Here is a 19,772-nt window from a genome sequence, read left to right on the forward strand (position 1 = left end):
GCTCCTCACAAGACCTCCTTCTCTCTAGTTCCCTGGTCTCCTCCTCCCATGCCCGCCTCCAGGACTTCTCGTAGGGTGTCACCCATCCTCTGGAACTCCCTGCCCCAACCCATCAGATTATCACCTACTCTCCTCTCATTTAGGCGCACCCTGAAAACCCATCTCTTCAGGGAAGCCTACCCCACCCCCTGCTAACCTGCCGACCTCCTCCACTCTTCCTACCACTCCATCCCCCACAGCTATCTCCTCCTGTACCACTATCCCCCCCCCTTCTAGATTGTAAGCTGGAAAGAGCAGGACCCTCAATCCCCTCATGTTTTGCATTGTATTGGTATTGTTCTGTCACATGTTCTGTCCCCCTTTGTAATGTACAGCGCTAAGCAAACTATTGGCGCTTTATAAATACTGTATAATAATAATTGTAGTTGCTGTATCTTCTCTACTAAATGCAGTGTAACGCATGTTCCCATACTATTGTGTATTGCTTGATTCTCAATGGTAAGCCTAATAAAAATGATTGAAAGTGGGAGGAAAAAAAAGAATTATAATGTATTTATGACTACAGAGCTGCATTAAAGTGTTAATAAACCCAGTGTTACTAAAATCAGTCTGTATATGCATGTAAAGCATGCTTGTTATACTCACTGTGGGACCTAAAGGGTTAATCCTCTGCATTGTGTAAAAAAGCTGTTTGATCCTGTCTTCTCTGAGTTTCCCCTTCTTCTATTGTCCCCAATCCATCTGCTGATAGAACAGAGCTTTGGGGGCAAGCTGCACATGCTCAGTTTGGTGTGTATTGCTAGAGAGTTTTTTTTTTTTTTTGGGAGGGTGCATGTGATCAGCACAGGGCCAATCAGCAAGTCAGAGGTTATGACGCCTCAAAGGACAATGAGGGAAGAATGAAAACTCCTCCTACAAGCTTTAACTAGTGCTCTGCTGAACACTAATTGAAGTTACAAGATTGCTATATACTGCTGATGAGAAAAGGTATTTAGCAGTTTATATTTACTAAAATAATTGCATTTCTGTGTACTGTGGGAGACCAGATCTAGTGAATGCAGGGTCCTATGTTCAGCAAGCAGTGTTTGGTGACCACACATATAGCAGGTGCGAGTTTCATTTGTCATTGTTAATGTTTAACAGGTTTGAGTGTGTCACTGCCTTGTAAACTTAGAAACCGATTCATGCTCCATATCCTGACTTGTAACATTGCACTTTGCTCTTTATTATTTAAAGGAAACTGTGCTGAGAGATGCTGTCAGACGGTTACAGCTGAATGCCTTCTGCAAATGCTGATTACCCGGCTTTCTTCTGTATTTCTTTACCGAAAGGTTTCCTTTAGGACCGATTTATATCTATGCATTTCAGGAAGGCATGCGTTACATGTGTTACATGCAATGATACATTATTATACAGGATTTATATAGCGCCAATAGTTTGCTCAGTGCTTTACAATATAACCGGAGACAATGCAGCAACAATACAGTTCAATACAAGAGGGTTAGGAGGGCCCTGCTCCTTGGAGCTTACAATCTAAGAGGGAGGGGCTAGTGGTACAAAAGGTAGTAACTGTGGGGGATGGACTGGTAGAAGGAATAGAAGATTCCATTATTAGCTGAAGGCAGGATAGGCTTCCCTGAAGAGAGAGGTTTACAGAGATCGCCTAAAAGTGAGCAGAGTAGGCGATAGTCTGATAAATTGGGGTAGAGAGTTCCAGAGGATGAGGGAAGCTCTAGAAAAGTCCTGGAGACAAGCATGGGAGGAGGAGACGAGGGAGCTAGAGAGAAGGAGGCCATGCGAGGAGCGGAGAGGACGGTTTGAGTGATATTTGGAGACAAGATCGGTGATGTAATTTGGGGCAGAGTTATACATAGTTTTATATGTTATTGTTAATCTTTTGAATTTTAGCCATTAGAGTACATTGAAGCACCGTTCTTTTTTAATAGCACCCCAATTTGCCATAGTACACTGCAGCCAAAATTTTGTGATTCCTCAATTTTTTATCGCTTTTTTGCTGCATAGGAAGCATTCTAATTACATTGGGCTGTCTTAATGCAATGCATGTGAACTTGCGACGTAACGCGCAGTGCAGTAACGCACTGCACAAATATCAATCCCCTTAAACATCTACCTATGCATTCTGTTCCAGTTTTGCTTTACGGCAGTATTGCAAATTTTTAGTGTTCTATACAGCAAATGGTATTTCAGGGGAGGAGATTATTTATTTCAGCTTGTGTGATTGGCTCACCACCTCTGCCAGAGAGCTGTACAGAGCTGGAAGCTGCATTACAGGCATTCCCTGCAATAGGTGAGATACTTTCTGACTCAGTCCTCAGGCACACTGGACATTTTTACAGCGGCTGTTTTTGGCTTCTGGCGGGTTTTTGTTCTACAGCCAATAAACTCCCCAGCAAGTTATCCTATGTAACTAAGATAAAGTGCGGCGCTAAAAATAATAAAATAGTGAGATAATATGATAGTCAAAAAAGTGTGTAAGCCACGTAAAAACCATATATGAACATCATGTATATTCATAAAAACCATTAATAAAAGTCCATAAATAGATTCAAAGGTCATGCGTGAGCCCCTAGGTGACGCGATTAATCCCAGTGGTAGTCCAACATAAAGGTGGGTGGCAACAAGTAGATAAAGTGCGCACTCACCAGATGCGCAAGGAAAATGCGCAATGTATTTAATCACATGGAAGTCTGCCCGGAGTCCCTCTTAAATGGTACAGTTTAGGAAAGGTAGGTTAACGTCAGGGTATCTTTACATCCGGGGGTCCACTTTAAGGACGTGTAATCAGCCTCTTCATAAATCAGGGATGGTCACCAGGGGGAGCTCTGGGGAATTAAAAGCTCACCAAACCCAGTAGCATACCCCAACTGAAGAAGTATTTTCGTACGAAACGCGTCTTGGACAAGCCTGCTCGCCTATGGCCCCTCCAGCTGTTCATTTTGAGCATCTGGGATCGTCGGCAGGCATCCTGAGACTCCTTGGTACGGATACCCCCCAGGGTGCAGAGGTCCCTCTGGTGGTGGAGGAAAGCAGCCAATTTAACCCAGGGGTTGCTTTTGGAGCTTCCCTGTTGCCAGGGAAATTACAATGGACGCGAGTGCCCAAGGGTGGGGAGCACACCTGGGGGAGTTCATGGCGCAGGGCTCTTGATCTCAGGAAGAGAGGAGGGAGTCCTCAAACTGGAAAGAACTCAGAGCAGTTTGGTGGGCCCTTCTTTCCTTCTGGGCATCGATACAGGGCCAACACGTTCGCGACCTCTCGGACAATTCGACCATGGTAGCCTAGGAGAACAGGCAGAGAGGGCCCATGGGTCCTGACCGCGAGTCCTTCTCCAAACGGACCTCCCTGATCCTAATAGCTCCATATTGGCCCCAACGAGCGTGGTTTTCGAAGCTGGCGGCTTTAGCAACACGTCCGCCTTGGGTATTGCCACTTTGGAAGGGCCTGCTATCTCAGGGCCCGGTCGTGTGTTCCAGGGTAGACAGATGGAACCTGGCGGCTTGGTTTCTGAGGAACAGCTCTTGTTAGCCAAAGGGCTCTCAGGTAGGGTAGTTGCCACACTCCTGGATAATAGGAAGAAAGAGACCCAGGCGATCTATCTGAAGGTCTGGAAATGCTTCAATAGATGGTGTACCCAGGCCTCGATGGAGATTTATAGCTTGGTGTCGGTCCTGGAGTTTTTGCAGGCAGGGGCCGACAAGGGTTTGGCTGTCCGTACACTTAAGAGTCAAGTATCGGCTCTAAGGGTTTTCTTGGAGTCTCCATTAGCCAAGGAGGTACTCATAGCTAGATTTTTTAGGTCCTTGACCAGACAAAGACCGGCAGGGGATAGACTGTTTCCCAAATCGGATCTGACAACAGTTCTTAATGTACTGACGGGATCCCCGTTTAAACCTCTGGATTCGAGCTCCCTAAGGTCCCTGACTCTCAAGGCGGTTTTCCTTGTAGCGATTACTACTGCAAGAAGAGTAAGTGAACTAGAAGCTCTGTCAATTAGAGCCCCTTTTTTTTCAGGTATTTACGGATAGGGTTACATTTAGGACGGACCCTGCCTATGTACCCCAGGTGGCCTCTAGTTTTCGTAGAGGTCAGGATATTATTTTGCCTTCTTTTTGCTCTAATCCTTCGTGTGACTAGGAGGTAAGGTTTCACATGCTGGATGTGAGAATGTGTTCTCCTTTATTTAGAAAAGGCTAAAGAGTTTCGTATTCATTTTTTGTTTCTTTTTCGGGCGTATGGAAGGGCCAGAAACCTTCCAGGCGCACATTAGCTAGGTGGCTAAGACTAGCAATCGGGCCAGCATATCTGGCAGAGGGCCTGGAGGTCCCGTAGGGCATCATGGCACATTCTACTTGTGCCATGGCGACCAGACAAGCTGAGCGGGTCAGTGCTTCCCCGGGGAAGATCTGTAGAGCTATGACTTGGTCCAGTTAAGGCACCTTTGTCAGACATTACAGACTCAACCTGGTCTCGGTGCAGGAGCAAGCCTTCGGACGTAGGGTTCTGCAAGCAGTGGGCCCGCCCTAGGGGTGAGTGCTCGCTTATCCTCTCAAGGTGCTGTCCTGAAAGACAAAGAGTGGAAAAAGCAGAGTTACACTTACGGTAACGCCTTTTCCAGGAGTCTTTCAGGACAGCACCAGTTACCCACCCTCTGTTTCATGATTTTCAGGAGATACGTTTTATTGTGTTTATTGTGTCTTATGTTGTGTTTCCCCAGATGACAGGAGGTGCTTAAGTGTGAACTGAGGTTGTGAGGGGAGAGGCAGGCATTTTATTTTGGGTGGAGGTGTTTCCTCAGGTGGGGAGGAGCCGAGGTCTCTCAAGGTGCTGTTCTGAAAGACTCCTCGAAAAGGCGTTACCATAAGTGTAACTTTGCTTTTTTTTTTAAATTTTTTTACTAGTAATGTCGGCGATCAGCGACTTATAGCGGGACCGTGGTGGGCATTCTGACACTGGGGGGGGGGGGACTGACTTGGTGTCACTGACATCCCCAGTGACACCAATACAGTGATCAGTGCTAATAAAAAGCACTGACACTGTACTAATGGCACTTGGCTGGAAGAGATTATCATGTGTGGCGATCAAAGGGTTAACTGTGTGCTGTTTTACTATGTGAGCCATACAAAGCAGTGTGCAGGAGCTGACAGGGGAGAGATCTGTGGTGTTGATACACAGGTCTCTCCCCCATTGGTAATACTCGGGTGCCGACGGGGAATCTGCGACTGGGACTTGGTGATTGACAGCCGAAGCCGCAAATGGCGACATGGCTAGGGCCACAGCTTTAGTCATAAGGCCTCATGCAGACTGGACGGTATAAGAAACGCCAGTAGCGTTAGCTGTAGAATGCTGCATTAAAAACGTGAGTTTTGCCACTTTTTTTGTGTTTTTGTGCCCCCTACCTGGAACTGCAAAATCACGTATATATACGTGATTTTGTGCACCCGTGCCGCACGGAAACGGTTGATGCCTATGTGTGTATGGACACATAGGATAACATGCTGGGGGGTTTACTAGCTGTAGAAAAAACCACCAAAAGCCAAAACAGCCGCTGTAAAATTGTCCAGTGTGCTTTAGGGCTATATTTGCTAAAACAAAAATACTAAAAATAAAACACAAAAAAAAGTGGCAAAACTCACGTTTTTAATGCAGCATTCTACAGCTAACTCTACTGGCGTTTCTTATACCATCCAGTCTGCATGAGGCCTTATGGCTAAAGAGATGCAGACAAGGATAGATTTAATATTGCCTTACATAGTTATTATTCTACACATGTGACATGATTGTGTTGCCAGCAACTGCCAAAGTGTTGGGGAGAAGAGGCTGGGGACCTGGTATTACAGTACGGAGGGAGCCTGCGGCAGTGAGGGATCAGCTCAGTAAAAGTACTTTTTGGCATACCCCTGATAGAAACCTTTGCAGTGAGATGGGGTTGCCCTAGAGAACGTGTCAAACACAAGGTCCCTTGGCCAAATGCTGACCACTAGGCCATTTCATCAATCCTGCAGCTGTGGCACCCCCCTCGCCTCTGCCCCTACCTTGTCTTAGCAGTCGGCAGCAGAGAGGAGAACAAAACTCCTCCTACAGGTCCTGCGCTTCCCTATGCAGCCATGGAGAGGCTCATCTCTGCCCCCCTTCCCCCATCTCAGCAATCAGCAGCAGAGAAGAGGACAGAACACCTCCTTCAAATCCTGGGCTTCACTATGCAGCCATGGAGAGGCTCATCTCTGCCCCCCCTCCCCATTTCAGCTTTTGGCAGGAGAGAGGAGGGCAGAACTCCTCCTACAGATCCTGGGCTTCACTATGCAGCCATGGAGAGGCTCATCTCTGCCCCCCCTCCCCATTTCAGCAGTTGGCAGGAGAGAGGAGGACAGAACTCCTCCTACAGATCCTGCACCTCTCTGTGCAGCTGCAGCACCCCCTCGTCTCAGCATTCAGTTGACTCCAGCCCTCCTCTTGTCCTCCTCCAGATCCTAAACTTTTTGCTTCCCAGTTCCACCCGCAGGTTCTTCCCAGCAGCACAAGGTAAAGGGGGGGTGCACTGTGATTAACCTGTTGGTGCAGAGCGCACGCAGATATGCGGCCTCTTGGTGACTGGGCATTGGCACTGAGGGGCTGCATATTTGTGTACCCAATGTAAACAAAGGATGTGCGGCGAGTGCACGCTCTGTGCGCTCCCAGCACATTTACCTCACGGAAAGTTCCTGATTGCTACATGTGGTTGGAAGCTTTCTGATCATGTGTCAGCCAATCATAGCAGTCACATGACCCTAAACCCCACCCCACCTCCCACCGTCACAAACCCCTTAAAGGGCTGGGAGGCTTACAGATATAACTGGTCCTTTAAGGGCAGCCATAATGCTAATGTGGACTGCAATGAAATGGAGTCTGATACCCCTGCCCTAGTGCAATGGAAAAAATGTTCTATTTCCAGATTTATCCACTTCTGCACTACTCTATAGCAGAAATACTGTTACAGGGCGCTACGAGTGCGCAAAAACACACACACACACACACACACATATATATACATATACATGCTTGGCCAGTCCATCACCTTTACCCTCAGCTTCTTTAGCAAGTCAGTGGTCATCTTGGAGGTGTGTTTGGGGTCGTATCATGTTGGAATACTGCCCTGTGGCCCAGTCTCTGAATGGAGGGGATCATGCTCTGCTTCAGTATGTCACAGTACATGTTGGCATTCATGGTTCCCTCAATGAACTGTAGCTCCCCAATGCCGGCAGCACTTATGCAGCCCCAGACCATGACACTCCCACCACCATGCTTGACTGTGGACAAGACACACTTGTCTTTGTACTCCTCACCTGGCTGCCGCCACACACGCTTGACACCATCTGAACCAAATCAGTTTAACTTGGTCCCATCAGACCACAGGACATGGTCCAGTAATCCATGTCCTTAGTCTGCTTGTCTTCAGCAAACTGTTTGTGGCTTTCTTGTGCATCATCTTTAGAAGAGGCTTCCTTCTGGGACGACAGCCTTGCAGACCAATTTGATGCAGTGTGCGGTGTATGGTCTGAGCACTGACAGGCTGACCCCCCACCCCTTCAACCTCTGCAGCAATGCTGGCAGCACTCAAACGTCTATTTCCCAAAGACAACCTCTGGATATGACGCTGAGCACGTGCACTCGACTTCTTTGGTCGACCGTGGCGAGGTCTGTTCTGAATGGAACCTGTCCTGTTAAACCGCTGTATGGTCTTGGCCACCGTGCTGCAGCTCAGTTTCAGGGTCTTGGGAATCTTCTTATAGCCTAGGCTATCTTTATGTAGAGCAAAAATTCTTTTTTCAGATTCTCGGAGAGTTCTTTGCCATGAGGTGCCATGTTGAACCTCCAGTGACCAGTATGAGAGAGTGAGAGCGATGACACCAAATTTAACACACCTGCTCCCCATTCACACCTGAGACCTTGTAACTAATGAGCCACATGATACTGGGAAGGTAAAATGGCTAATTGGACCCAATTTGGACATTGTCACTTAGGGGTTGACTCACTTTTGTTGCTAGCGGTTTAGACATTAATGGCTGTGTGTTGAGTTATTTTGAGGGGACAGCAAATTTACATGTTATACAAGCTGTACACTGACTACGTCACATTGTAGCAAAGTGTCATTTCTTTAGTGTTGTCACATGAAAAGATAGAATAAAACATTTACAAAAATTTGAGGGGTGGACTCACTTCTGGGAGATACTGTATGTATATGTGTGTGTGATTATTCAGTTCTGGGTTTGGAGCACACACGCCCTACCCACCCTGCCATTCACGGCCTCAGATGTCAATCACCGGCAGTGTGCTTACAGTGAAACACACACACAGTAAAACAGTACACAGTTAACCCATTGATCGCCCCATGTTAACCCCTTCCTGCCTAGTGTCAGTGCTTTTTCTTTGCACCCATCACTGTATTGGTGTCACTGGGGATGTCAATGACACCAAGTCACTTCCCCCCGTGTCAGAATGCCCGCTGCAGTCCCGCAGCCACAGTTGCTGATCACCGCCATTACTAGTAAAAAAAAAAAAATTCCAATATATATATACTGCCAATTGTAAACGCTATAACTTTCACGTAAACCAATTAATTTACACGTATTGGGATTTTTTTTTATAGCAGAATACATTTTGGCCTAAATTTATGACGACATTTTGTTTTTTAAAAAACTTTTACTGGACATGTTTAATAGCAAAAAGTCAAAAATATCGTTTTTTTTATTTTCTTGTGCCAGTGTTGAAAAAACAAACACAGGCGATCAAATACCACCAAAAGAAAGCTATATTTGTGGGGAACAAAGGACATAAATTTCATTTGGGTTAAGCATGACATGGCCGCGCAATTCTCAGTTAAAGTAATGCAGCGCCGTATCAGAAAAAATCGCCTGGTCAGGAAGAGGAGCAAATCCTCCGGAGGGCAAGTGGTTAAGCTTGAAAGTGAAACTAACGTCCGCAATACTTACCTTTTCTTCAATGGACTGACACTTGTGAGCTGCCTCACTGGCGTCCACATGGTGCCAGTCATCAGCCATTTTGATTGGTCGGTGCAAAAAGACGTCCCTTCTGCACATGCCCAGGAGTACAGTGACTGTGGCACCATGGGCATTGTGCTGGAATGTAAACTGAGCATGCGCAGCACAGTGTTTTTCATTGCAGAAGAGACGTTGCGTGTGTCCTCTACAACACAGAGCTTGCCTGCTGGCAGATTTGTTTTGTTTGTTTTTTTTAACCAGTATGCTGTTTTTTTATTATTAGACTTTAGTTCCGCCTTAAGAAAGAGGAATTGACTCTAAATAAGTGGACTTTGAAGTGCAAAGTCTGCTTTAAGGTGCTCCTTCCCTTGTGTCATTATCCCAAATTACACACAAGATGAGGCCTGCAAGGTTTACACACCCCATAAAATTGTAGTAAATTATTATAATTTAAAATAACTGAATCCCAATTTCCTGATCTTTTATTTGTTTCATCTCCATGCAGGATTGTGTGTGTACTTTTTATTACGAAGGATAGTCACTCAATGAATGCCAGGGAGCGTCTGGAGAAGATCCTTTTACATGTTTTGCCCTTTGTGTCAGGTCACCTTCTAGAAGTCCAATACTCATTCCATTTCCATTTCTAAAGCCCTGGTGAAGGGCCCTAAAACGTGTTGGCTTTTATTAAATGTAGCCTAAAATTCTACGTCTCTACCTAATAAAATGTGTCTGGCTCTTTCCTCTCTACTATATAAAGAGAATGTCTGTCTAGGTCAGCCATTCTCAACCTTTTCAACACTAGAAATAATTTCTGGTCTCAGGGAACCCCTGCCAAAAAGTACTATATATACAGTTGTGTTCAAAATAATAGCAGTCAGACATCACTAACCGGACCAATTGCTGTTTTTGGTAGAAATATTTCTACATGGCAAATAATTTACTAGCAGGTGTAGTAGAGTAATAGAAATCCAACAGACCCAACAGTCATGACATGCATGCTGCTGATTCTGTGTAATTGAATCACTAATTGAAAGGGGCATGTTCAAAATAATAGCAGTGTGGAGTTCTATTAGTGAGGTCATTCATTCTTTGAAAAACAGGTGGCAATTATTGCCCTTATTTAAGGAAGGAAGGCAGCAAATGTTGTACATGCTGGTTACAGTGCATTTCTCTCTGAAATTCTGAGGAAAATAGGTCGTTCCAGACATTGTTCAGAAGAACAGCGTACCTTGATTAAAAAGTTGATTGGAAAGGGGAAAACATATAAAGAAGTGCAGAAAATGATAGGCTGCTCAGCTAAAATGATCGCAAAATGATCGCAAATGCTTTAAAATGGCAACCAAAACCTGAAAGACATGGAAGAAAGCGAAAAACTACCATTCGAATGGATAGAAGAATAGCCAAAATGGCGTGGACTCAGCCAACAATCAGCTCCAGGAAGATGAAAGAAGGTGTAAAGTTCCCTGTGAGTACTGTTACAATTAGAAGACGCCTATGTGAAGCCAAGCTATCTGCAAGAAGCCCCCACAAAGTCCCACTGTTGGAAAAAAGACATGTGCTGAAGAGGTTACAATTTGCCAAAGAGCACATTGACTGGCCTAAAGAGAAATGGCGCAACAACTGATGAAAGTAAGATTGTTCTTTTTGGGTCTAGTGGCCGGAGACAGTTTGTCAGACGACCCCCAAACACTGAATTCAAGCCACAGTACACTGTGAAGACAGTGAAGCATGGTGGTGCAAGCATCATGATATGGGGATGTTTCTCATACTACGGTGTTGGGCCTATTTATCGCATACCAGGGATCATGGATCAGTTTGAATACATCAGAATACTTGAAGAGGTCATGCTGCCTTATGCTGAAGAGGAAATGCCCTTGAAATGGGTGTTCCAACAAGACAACGACCCCAAACACACCAGTAAACGTGCAACATCTTGGTTCCAGACCAACAAGATTGACGTTATGGAGTGGCCAGCCCAATCCCCGGATCTTAATCCAATAGAAAACTTGTGGGGTGACATCAAAAATGCAGTTTCTGAGGCAAAACCAAGAAATAGAGAAGAACTATGGAATGTAGTCCAATCATCCTGGGCTGGAATACCTGATCACAGGGGCCAGAAGTTGGGTGACTCCATGCAACACAGATGTACAGCAGTTCTCAGAAACAGTGCGACTACAACCAAATATTCATTAAGGGATTCAAAGGAAAGCAAAATCTTCAAACATTTTTCAGTTTATATAGTGAATGTTTGAGTTTGTAAAGAAGAATACAAACACTGCTATTTTTTTGAACAGTCTAATATTCACTTTTCTTCAATTTTTTTAGAGGAACAACACAAATTTGATGTATTTTTCTTCATGTTTTGATTTGGAATAGAATGTGTCGTGTTCCCAATGCATTTGTGTGTATGGAAATAAAAGCTATTAGAAGGATTTTGAGCATTAATCACTTTTTTTCAACACACTGCTATCATTTTGAACACAACTGTACAACTCATGAGTGCAGTGGTGGTCAACTTTCTTGATATGGTGGTCAAGTGTGGCCCCTGACATCATTAAAGGTCTGCACTTAAAATTCAGTGAATATTCAGAGACCACAGACATATATAGGATATAGTCAAAGACTAATGGCATGATAGAAGACATAAGAGACTGCGGACAGGTTACCGGAGAGGGTCAGAGACTGTAGACATTCTGCAAGAGATGGTCAGACTGTGGACAGGTTACAAGAGAGGGTCAGAGACTGTGGACAGGTTACAATTGAGGGTCAGAGACTGTGGATTGGTTATGAGAGATGATCATACACTGCGGACAGGATACAAGAGCTGGTCAGAGACTGGACAGGATAGGACAGCTGGTTAGAGACTGCGGACAGGTTACCAGAGAGGGTCAGAGACTGCAGACAGGATATGAGAGCTGGTCAGAGACTGCAGACAGGATACGAGTGCTGGTCAGAGACTGCGGACAGGATACGAGAGCTGGTCAGAGACTGCAGGCAGGATAAGAGTGCTGGTCAGAGACTGCAGACAGGATTCGAGTGCTGGTCAGAGACTGCAGACAGGATACGAGTGCTGGTCAGAGACTGCGGACAGGATACGAGAGCTGGTCAGAGACTGCAGACAGAATACGAGTGCTGGTCAGAGACTGCGGAGAGGATACGAGTGCTGGTCAGAGACTGCAGACAGGATACGAGTGCTGGTCAGAGACTGTGGACAGGATACGAGAGCTGGCCAGAGACTGCAGACAGGATACGAGAGCTGGTCAGAGACTGCAGACAGGATACGAGAGCTGGTCAGAGACTGCGGACAGGATACGAGTGCTGGTCGGAGACTGCGGACAGGATACGAGTGCTGGTCGGAGACTGCGGACAGGAGACGAGTGCTGGTCGGAGACTGCGGACAGGGTACGAGAGCTGGCCGGAGACTGCGGCCAGGACACGAGAGCTGGTCAGAGACTTGCGGCAGGATACGAGAGCTGGTCAGAGACTGCAGACATAATATAAGTGATGGTCACAGACTGCGGACGAGCTGGTCAGAGACTGGGGACTGGTTATGACAGATGGTCAGAGACTGGGGACTTCCTGTAGAAGTTCCTGGAGACTGGAGACATATTACATGAGACTGATACAAATCTTTTCTATAGTGAGACAATGGTGTCAGTGGGAGGCAGAAATTGCTGCGGGAAACCCCAGCAACCACTTTGGGAATCCTAGGATTCCATGGACCCTACTCTAACCTAAAGTTACTTTTTCACTTCCATATATTTTCTTTATATAGCTTGAGCTGGAAATGAAATCCCCGCCTCTTCTGTTTCCCATGTCAAATAACGCTTCTCCAATTCTGAGTAATCCCATGCTGAAGGTTCTTTATGAAACCGACATTTCTGGAAGTGTCAGATCTCCTGTTTCTCCTGCATTTCCTCCAGATGTTTCCAAGCTCTGATGAAGACCCCAAGAGCCCCTAAAACGTGTTGGCTTTTATTAAACATGTCCAGACATACTAGTTGTAGTCTTAATAATAGCTGAAATTTTCTTTTGAAACCAACACTTTCGGGAGTGTCAGTCTTTTGTGTCCCCTACAGCGCTCGGTGGTTCCTCCTGCTGATGTCTACATCACTAAAGTACCTATGTGGGGGTTGGCAGGAAAAACCAATGAGAGCTGTAGGGGCGTTCACAGGAGATCGATACTTTGGTAGTTGCTTTGGCAATTGGGTTAGAGCGACTTTAAAGCGGTCTTGCTGTAAAAGGCATGGTTTGCTTTTTAGATATGGGTCCTCTCTCCTTATTGAGTCTCATTCACGTGTGCGGCAGGTTCTTCCACCACCTTAAAAACTGATCTGCATTGGATCGCTTTTCAGAGGTGGTTTAAAGTCATTTTTCAGGAGACTGACAATTCCTACATGTCAATTTTTCGATCCCCACTGAGGATTTTAAGTTGAACCATCTCACTGTAGCTGCACAGTCCCATGGACTTCAATGGTCAAGTCTGACAGGTGGTGCTACCTGTCATACTTGACATCATTTAAAATTGACACAGCCAGGCCTTAAGGCAACGTATACAGATTTGAGCAGCTGGTGTCATATTGTACAAGAGAGGGTCAGAGAGGAGGAGGTATGAAACCACGGTCAACTGCCTGTTTTTATCGCCCACCTCCCAAAGGTGAGCTTATCTTTAAATTTGCGCATATACTGTAGATGTATCCTATAGTGTAATGTACCTGTAAGGAAAAAAGTGTAATTATATCCCTGTCCATCGTGTAATTCCTGTACAGCAGGGCTGGAGTGTGAAAGAAACAGCACAATTTATGGGCATGGGCAGCACAGTGGCTAAATGGTTAGCACTTCTGCCTGGCAGTACTAGGGTCGTTGGTTCGTATCCCAACCAGGGTACCACCTGCCTGGAGTTTGCATGTTCTCCCTGTGCCTGTGTGGGTTTCCTCCGGGTACTCCGGTTTCCTCCCACACGCCAAAGACATGCTGGGAGGTTAATTAAATTGGATCCTGTCTAGATTGTCCCTAGTATGTGTATGTATGAATGTAAGTTAGGGACCTTAGATTGAGGGTTAGGGACTGATGTGAATGTACAATATATATGTAAAGTGCTGCGTAAATTGATGGCGCTATATAAGTACCTGAAATAAATAAATAATAAATGGGCTGAAAGGAGAATGTTGATAGGTGGGGAGAGGAAGCGGAGAGATAAGCTCATCACCGCACTTATTCTCTTGTCCAGTCACAGGCTGGGGGCGGGTCCATGACAACCTACACTCTGAGCAAGTCGGTAGAATGATGCTAGACTTCAGACTGAGGACATCTTGTGGCATAAAGAAGTAGTGCAGGGGACAGCTGTGGACTGAAGCTGAATATTACAGCAAAAGCCACTTTTTTAAAATGTTATCTATTAATGCACTTTTAGTTTTTATCTTTTTTTTGTTTGTTTTTTTTTTTGAATAGGTGTTCTGCTTCAAACGTACGCTTCTTTAAAATACAGGTGTAAATGGTTCAAGGAGAACGATGACATATGTCCTTAGTAAAGGTGACCAAGTTTTACTCGTTGATCAGGTTGGCTTAGTGCAGTGGTGGGCAACCTTTTTTTTCAACTGAGCCAAATCTCGCCAAAACCACGATTGAAATTTATTTTGAGAGCCACATTTTTAAAACTGAAAATACATCTCCCATATAGTAATTCATCCCCCATAGTAATTCATCCCCCATAGAGTAATTCATCCCCCATATAGTAATTCATCCCCCATATAGTAATTCATCCCCCATAGCAATTCATCCCCCATATAGTAATTCATCCCCCATAGTAATTCATCCCCCATATAGTAATTCATCCCCCATATTAATTCATCCCCCATAGTAATTCATCCCCCATAGTAATTCATCCCCCCATAGTAATTCATCCCCCATAGTAATTCATCCCCCATATAGTAATTCATCACCCCATAGTAATTCATCCCCCCCATAGTAATTCATCCCCCATAGTAATTCATCCCCCATAGTAATTCATCCCCCATATAGTAATTCATCCCCATAGTAATTCATCCCCCATATAGTAATTCATCTCCCATATAGTAATTCATCCCCCATATAGTCCCCCCCCCATATAGTAAGTCCCCCCCCCATATAGTAAGTCCCCCCCCATATAGTAATTCATCCCCCATATAGTAAGTCCCCCCCCATATAGTAAGTCCCCCATATAGTAATTCATCCGCCATATAGTAAGTCCCCCCTGTGTCAATTCACTTACCTTTGCTCCGCGCGTTCCTCTCGTCGTGCTTCCCGCGCCGTTCTGGTCTTCAGGGCGGACTGTGAGAGGAGAGGAGTTCGTCACGCTGCCCCGCCTACATCCTGGCTGCCCCGCCTACATCCTGACAGCTGCAGAGTCCTGACTTTTGGGGCGGCCGCCCGAGAGGAGGGAGGGGAGCGGGCGGCCGTCCGAGAGGAGGGAGGGGAGGTGAGGGGGCGGCCGCCCGGCACACGCCCGTCCGAGGGGAGGGAGGGGAGGGAGAGGAGGGAGGGGAGCGGGCGCCCGGCACACAGAAGAGCCGCATTTAAGCTTGTAAAGAGCCGCATGTGGCTCGCGAGCCGCGGCTTGCCGACCACTGGCTTAGTGTGTTGACACTTTTTTGTCATCACCCTGTTAGGCACACATTTGCCGAGACATACGGTGTTCAAGCAAATTCAGTTGTGTTTTGTTCGATGTTTGCAAGTGAAATGCAGCAACAAATGATTCGCATTCAATTCACTGGAACCTTAGGTGCTGGGGGAAGGTAAAAACAGGCGAATGACCTGTGGTTTTACTGCCCCCCCTCCCAATCGCCCCCCTAAACACAGCAATACAGCCAAGGCTATATTCATGCTTTGGTTTGTGGCAAAAGGTAAACGGCATGTCACATTTGGCAGACGGTACCACGGCTGACTGGGACCCCTTAAAGTGATTGGGGCTGCATCGCAAAGGCACGCAATGCACCTGGGTGTGGTGGGGTGGCATTTTGAGGGTTAAAGCAAGCGGTGAGGAGGCAACATATCGCCTTCTTAGTGCTTTTCAAATGCCCTCTGAAAGGCGCTGTACCACAGATCACTGTTCAGAGGCGTGGCACATGTGAATGAGCCCCAGTTGTTCAATCTGCCTTAGCTCTAAAAAGAACTGTGCAGTGCAAGTCCCTGCCAGACTGGATATACACTGAACTGAGTGTAAAGAGAGACTCTCCTGTTGCATGATGTTGGTAAATACAAAGCAGATTGTACAATTGGATTGTAACATGCGTGTCCAACTAAAGGGCATATATATATATATATATATATATATATATATATATATATAAATGAAGCAGCAGATAATTCTTTCATGGATCGGGACTTTGCATGCTTGGGACGGGGTCACGTATACCGCACACATTTATCATCCTTTAGTGGGAAATCCAGTTGTTGGTAACACCAGAAGCCTGTTGCTGCCAGAAATACAGAGGCCTGTTGCTGCCAGAAATACAGAGGCCTGTTGCTGCCAGAAATACAGAGGCCTGTTGCTGCCAGAAATACAGAGGCCTGTTGCTGCCAGAAATACAGAGGCCTGTTGCTGCCAGAAATACAGAGGCCTGTTGCTGCCAGAAATACAGAGGCCTGTTGCTGCCAGAAATACAGAGGCCTGTTGCTGACCCCTTGGTGACAGTCATGCTAATGCCTTGGATTCAGCTCACTCTGGGATTGATATGTGCATTTGTTCTAATAATTGATTCAGAAAGTACTGAGACCATTGATTCGGCATGACAGCCAGGCACTTAGCATTTTTGGACAGAGGTTAGCTGGGGAAGCCTCCACAGATTTTAAATCTGAACTGCAGCCTTGCACAGCTGCGCAGGCTCCTCTCTTAAGCTGAAATTGCTTACTCTGATTTCACTGCATACTGTGAGCTTCTCGCATTGTACATTGGAAGCTGCAGCAAGTCTTTTCCTGGCTGGAGGACATTCAGTATCATCTAGCCCTTTCCTCCCCAGCCTTACTGTCACCAGTCCGCCTCTTTCACGTATTCGATTTCAGTTTTTTCAATTCTGGAGCATCACATGTGGGTGTTAGCTAGGGCAGTCAACGTGCAAACCCCTTTTGCTCATTTTGTGTGTATCAAAGTCTTTTTTTTTTTTCAATACAGTCAACACCAGCAACCACCACCACCAACCCCCACCAGCAACCACCACCACCACCAACCACCACCCACCCACCACCAACCAGGAGCAACTACTAGCCTACTAAAAAAGAAAAAAAATGTTCGCTGTCTATCAACAGCCTGCTGGTTAGAAATTATCCTTGTCCACACTTGCATGACAGCTAAAGGGAATCCTAGCACTCCTCTAATCAACATTTAGTAGAAATGGCCCCTAAGTCCTATTGCGCCCTCATGCAATTGCACAGTCAAAACAAATGGTGTATCCCTTGAAGAGGGAAAGGAGTTACATAGCACAGGCTCCAGGGAGCAGGCACAGGCTCCAGGGAGCAGACACAGGCTCCAGGGAGCAGACCTGTCCATTTCCCATGTAAGGAGCTGTAGGAACTCTCACTGTATTTAAATACAGAGATTTATCAATTACCTGACTTTGGCACAGTATCTGTGTCTGCTGGGATGCAATCTAATGTTTATTGGTTACTTTTTATTATAGTCACATAATCATTCAAATTTGGGTCAGTCCTGAGCTGTATGTATGATTCTTCTGTACATCAACCACCTCTCCTGCGCAGATTTCAGAACTCCTCCATAACCGTCTGTATTTGTTTCCCCCCAGATACAGTGAAGGTGTTCGGATTATTATGTGCCTCCGTGTTTGCTTGGTACTTGGGCTATTTCTTTGCCGAAATATTGCCTGAAGACTCCCTACAGACCGCCATCGGAAGCATGCAACGGCTAGGAGAAAAAACTATGATCAAAGGTACTTTTTTTTTTTTCCTAAATGTGTATCAGATATTCAAGTATTGATTCTTCTGGATAGTTCCCTTTATTTGACCCCTTTTCAAGGTTTTTTTCCTTGTTACATTATCGCAGGACAAAGGCACAACCAAAACCTGACTACAAGGTGCCAGCCATGCACCGCACATCCTACTAAGGGGAAACCTGGAGTTTTTTTTTTGTTGTTTTTGGATAGAGTAGGTCTGTGTCCCCTCTGTCTAACTGTGAGAGGGAGTCTTCTTATCGGAGCCTGAACCGCATAAAGGTCTTCATGTGGGAGTCTGAACCCCATAGGTGTCTTTGTATAGGAGCCTGAACTACATAGGGGTCTTCATTTAGGAGCCTCAATTGCATAGGGGTCTTTGGTTAGGAGCCTGAGCTGCATAGGGGTCTTCGTATAGGAGCCTGAACTGCATAGGGGTCTTTGTTTAGGAGCCTGAGCTGCATAGGGGTCTTTGTTTAGGAGCCTGAGCTGCATAGGGGTCTTTGTATAGGAGCCTGAACTACATAGGGGTCTTTGTATAGGAGCCTGAACTACATAGGGGTCTTTGTGTAGGAGCCTGAACTGCATAGGGGTCTTTGTACAGGAGCCTGAACTACATAGGGGTCTTTGTATAGGAGCCTGAACTACATAGGGGTCTTTGTGTAGGAGCCTGAACTACATAGGGGTCTTTGTATAGGAGCCTGAACTGCATAGGGGTCTTTGTTTAGGAGCCTGAGCTGTATAGGGGTCTTTGTTTAGGAGCCTGAGCTGTATAGGGGTCTTTGTATAGGAGCCTGAACTACATAGGGGTCTTTGTATAGGAGCCTGAACTACATAGGGGTCTTTGTATAGGAGCCTGAACTACATAGGGGTCTTTGTGTAGGAGCCTGAACTGCATAGGGGTCTTTGTACAGGAGCCTGAACTACATAGGGGTCTTTGTGTAGGAGCCTGAACTGCATAGGGGTCTTTGTATAGGAGCCTGAACTAAATAGGGGTCTTTGTACAGGAGCCTGAACTGCATAGGGGTCTTTGTACAGGAGCCTCAATTGCATAGGGGTCTTTGTACAGGAGCCTCAATTGCATAGGAGTCTTTGTTTAGGAGCCTGAACTAAATAGGGGTCTTAGTATAGGAGCCTGAGCTGCATAGGGGTCTTTGTATAGGAGCCTGAATTGCATAGGGGTCTTTGTATAGGAGCCTGAACTGCATAGGGGTCTTTGTATAGGAGCCTGAATTGCATAGGGGTCTTCACATAGGAGCCTGAGCTGCATAGGGGTCTTTGTATAGGATATATAAAATAAAACCACTTCCTAGATAAATGAATGAATAATAAAATTATAAATTCAACTCCCCGCAGCACCATCAACACCTTCACCCCTAAAGAATTATTAATAAACAGAAAATGCTATATAAAAGTTGATCCCCCAGCAATAACTTTACAAGTGAAGTCCAGACCCTAAAAGTCCAGAAAATAAATCATATTCTTCATATGTGATAGCGGTGCCAAGTGTCCAAAAAATATGTAATCCTTCCAATGCTTTCCACGATAATATTCCCTCAAAAAAAATGAAATATCACATAGTGTATTATCTTTTAAACAACATAAAATATAGTGACATCACTCAAGTGAATAACCAATCAAACTGATAATCAGTGTAATAAGTGAACAAAGTGAAAAACTGTGAATCCAAACAGTGAAGCAACACTGTGTATGTGTATCACTCTTCAGTGCTCCTACTCAAACCAACACTGTGACACTTCTAAATTGCAGTAAGGAATGCATACCCTTACCAATATTCCAAAAAAAACGCTTTCAATATCATACAATAACTGGTGGGAGACGGCCCTCCTATAGA

At 45.5% G+C, this 19,772-nt stretch overlaps 1 protein-coding gene across 1 annotated transcript in view; it reads left to right on the plus strand.

Moving 5' to 3' along the window:
- Nucleotides 1-19,772, plus strand: part of FAM3B (FAM3 metabolism regulating signaling molecule B) — a 137,586-nt gene that overhangs the window by 51,308 nt on the left and 66,506 nt on the right. Inside the window, exon 2 of the mRNA XM_089677898.1 lies at nucleotides 17,774-17,917. Coding sequence (XP_089534024.1) covers nucleotides 17,774-17,917 — 144 coding nt within the window. The remainder of the gene's footprint in view (nucleotides 1-17,773; nucleotides 17,918-19,772) is intronic.

This window comes from Staurois parvus, unplaced genomic scaffold (genome assembly GCF_062004578.1).
Source record: "Staurois parvus isolate SC_StPar_1 unplaced genomic scaffold, SC_StPar_1.0 ptg000195l, whole genome shotgun sequence".
NCBI lineage: Eukaryota > Metazoa > Chordata > Amphibia > Anura > Ranidae > Staurois > Staurois parvus.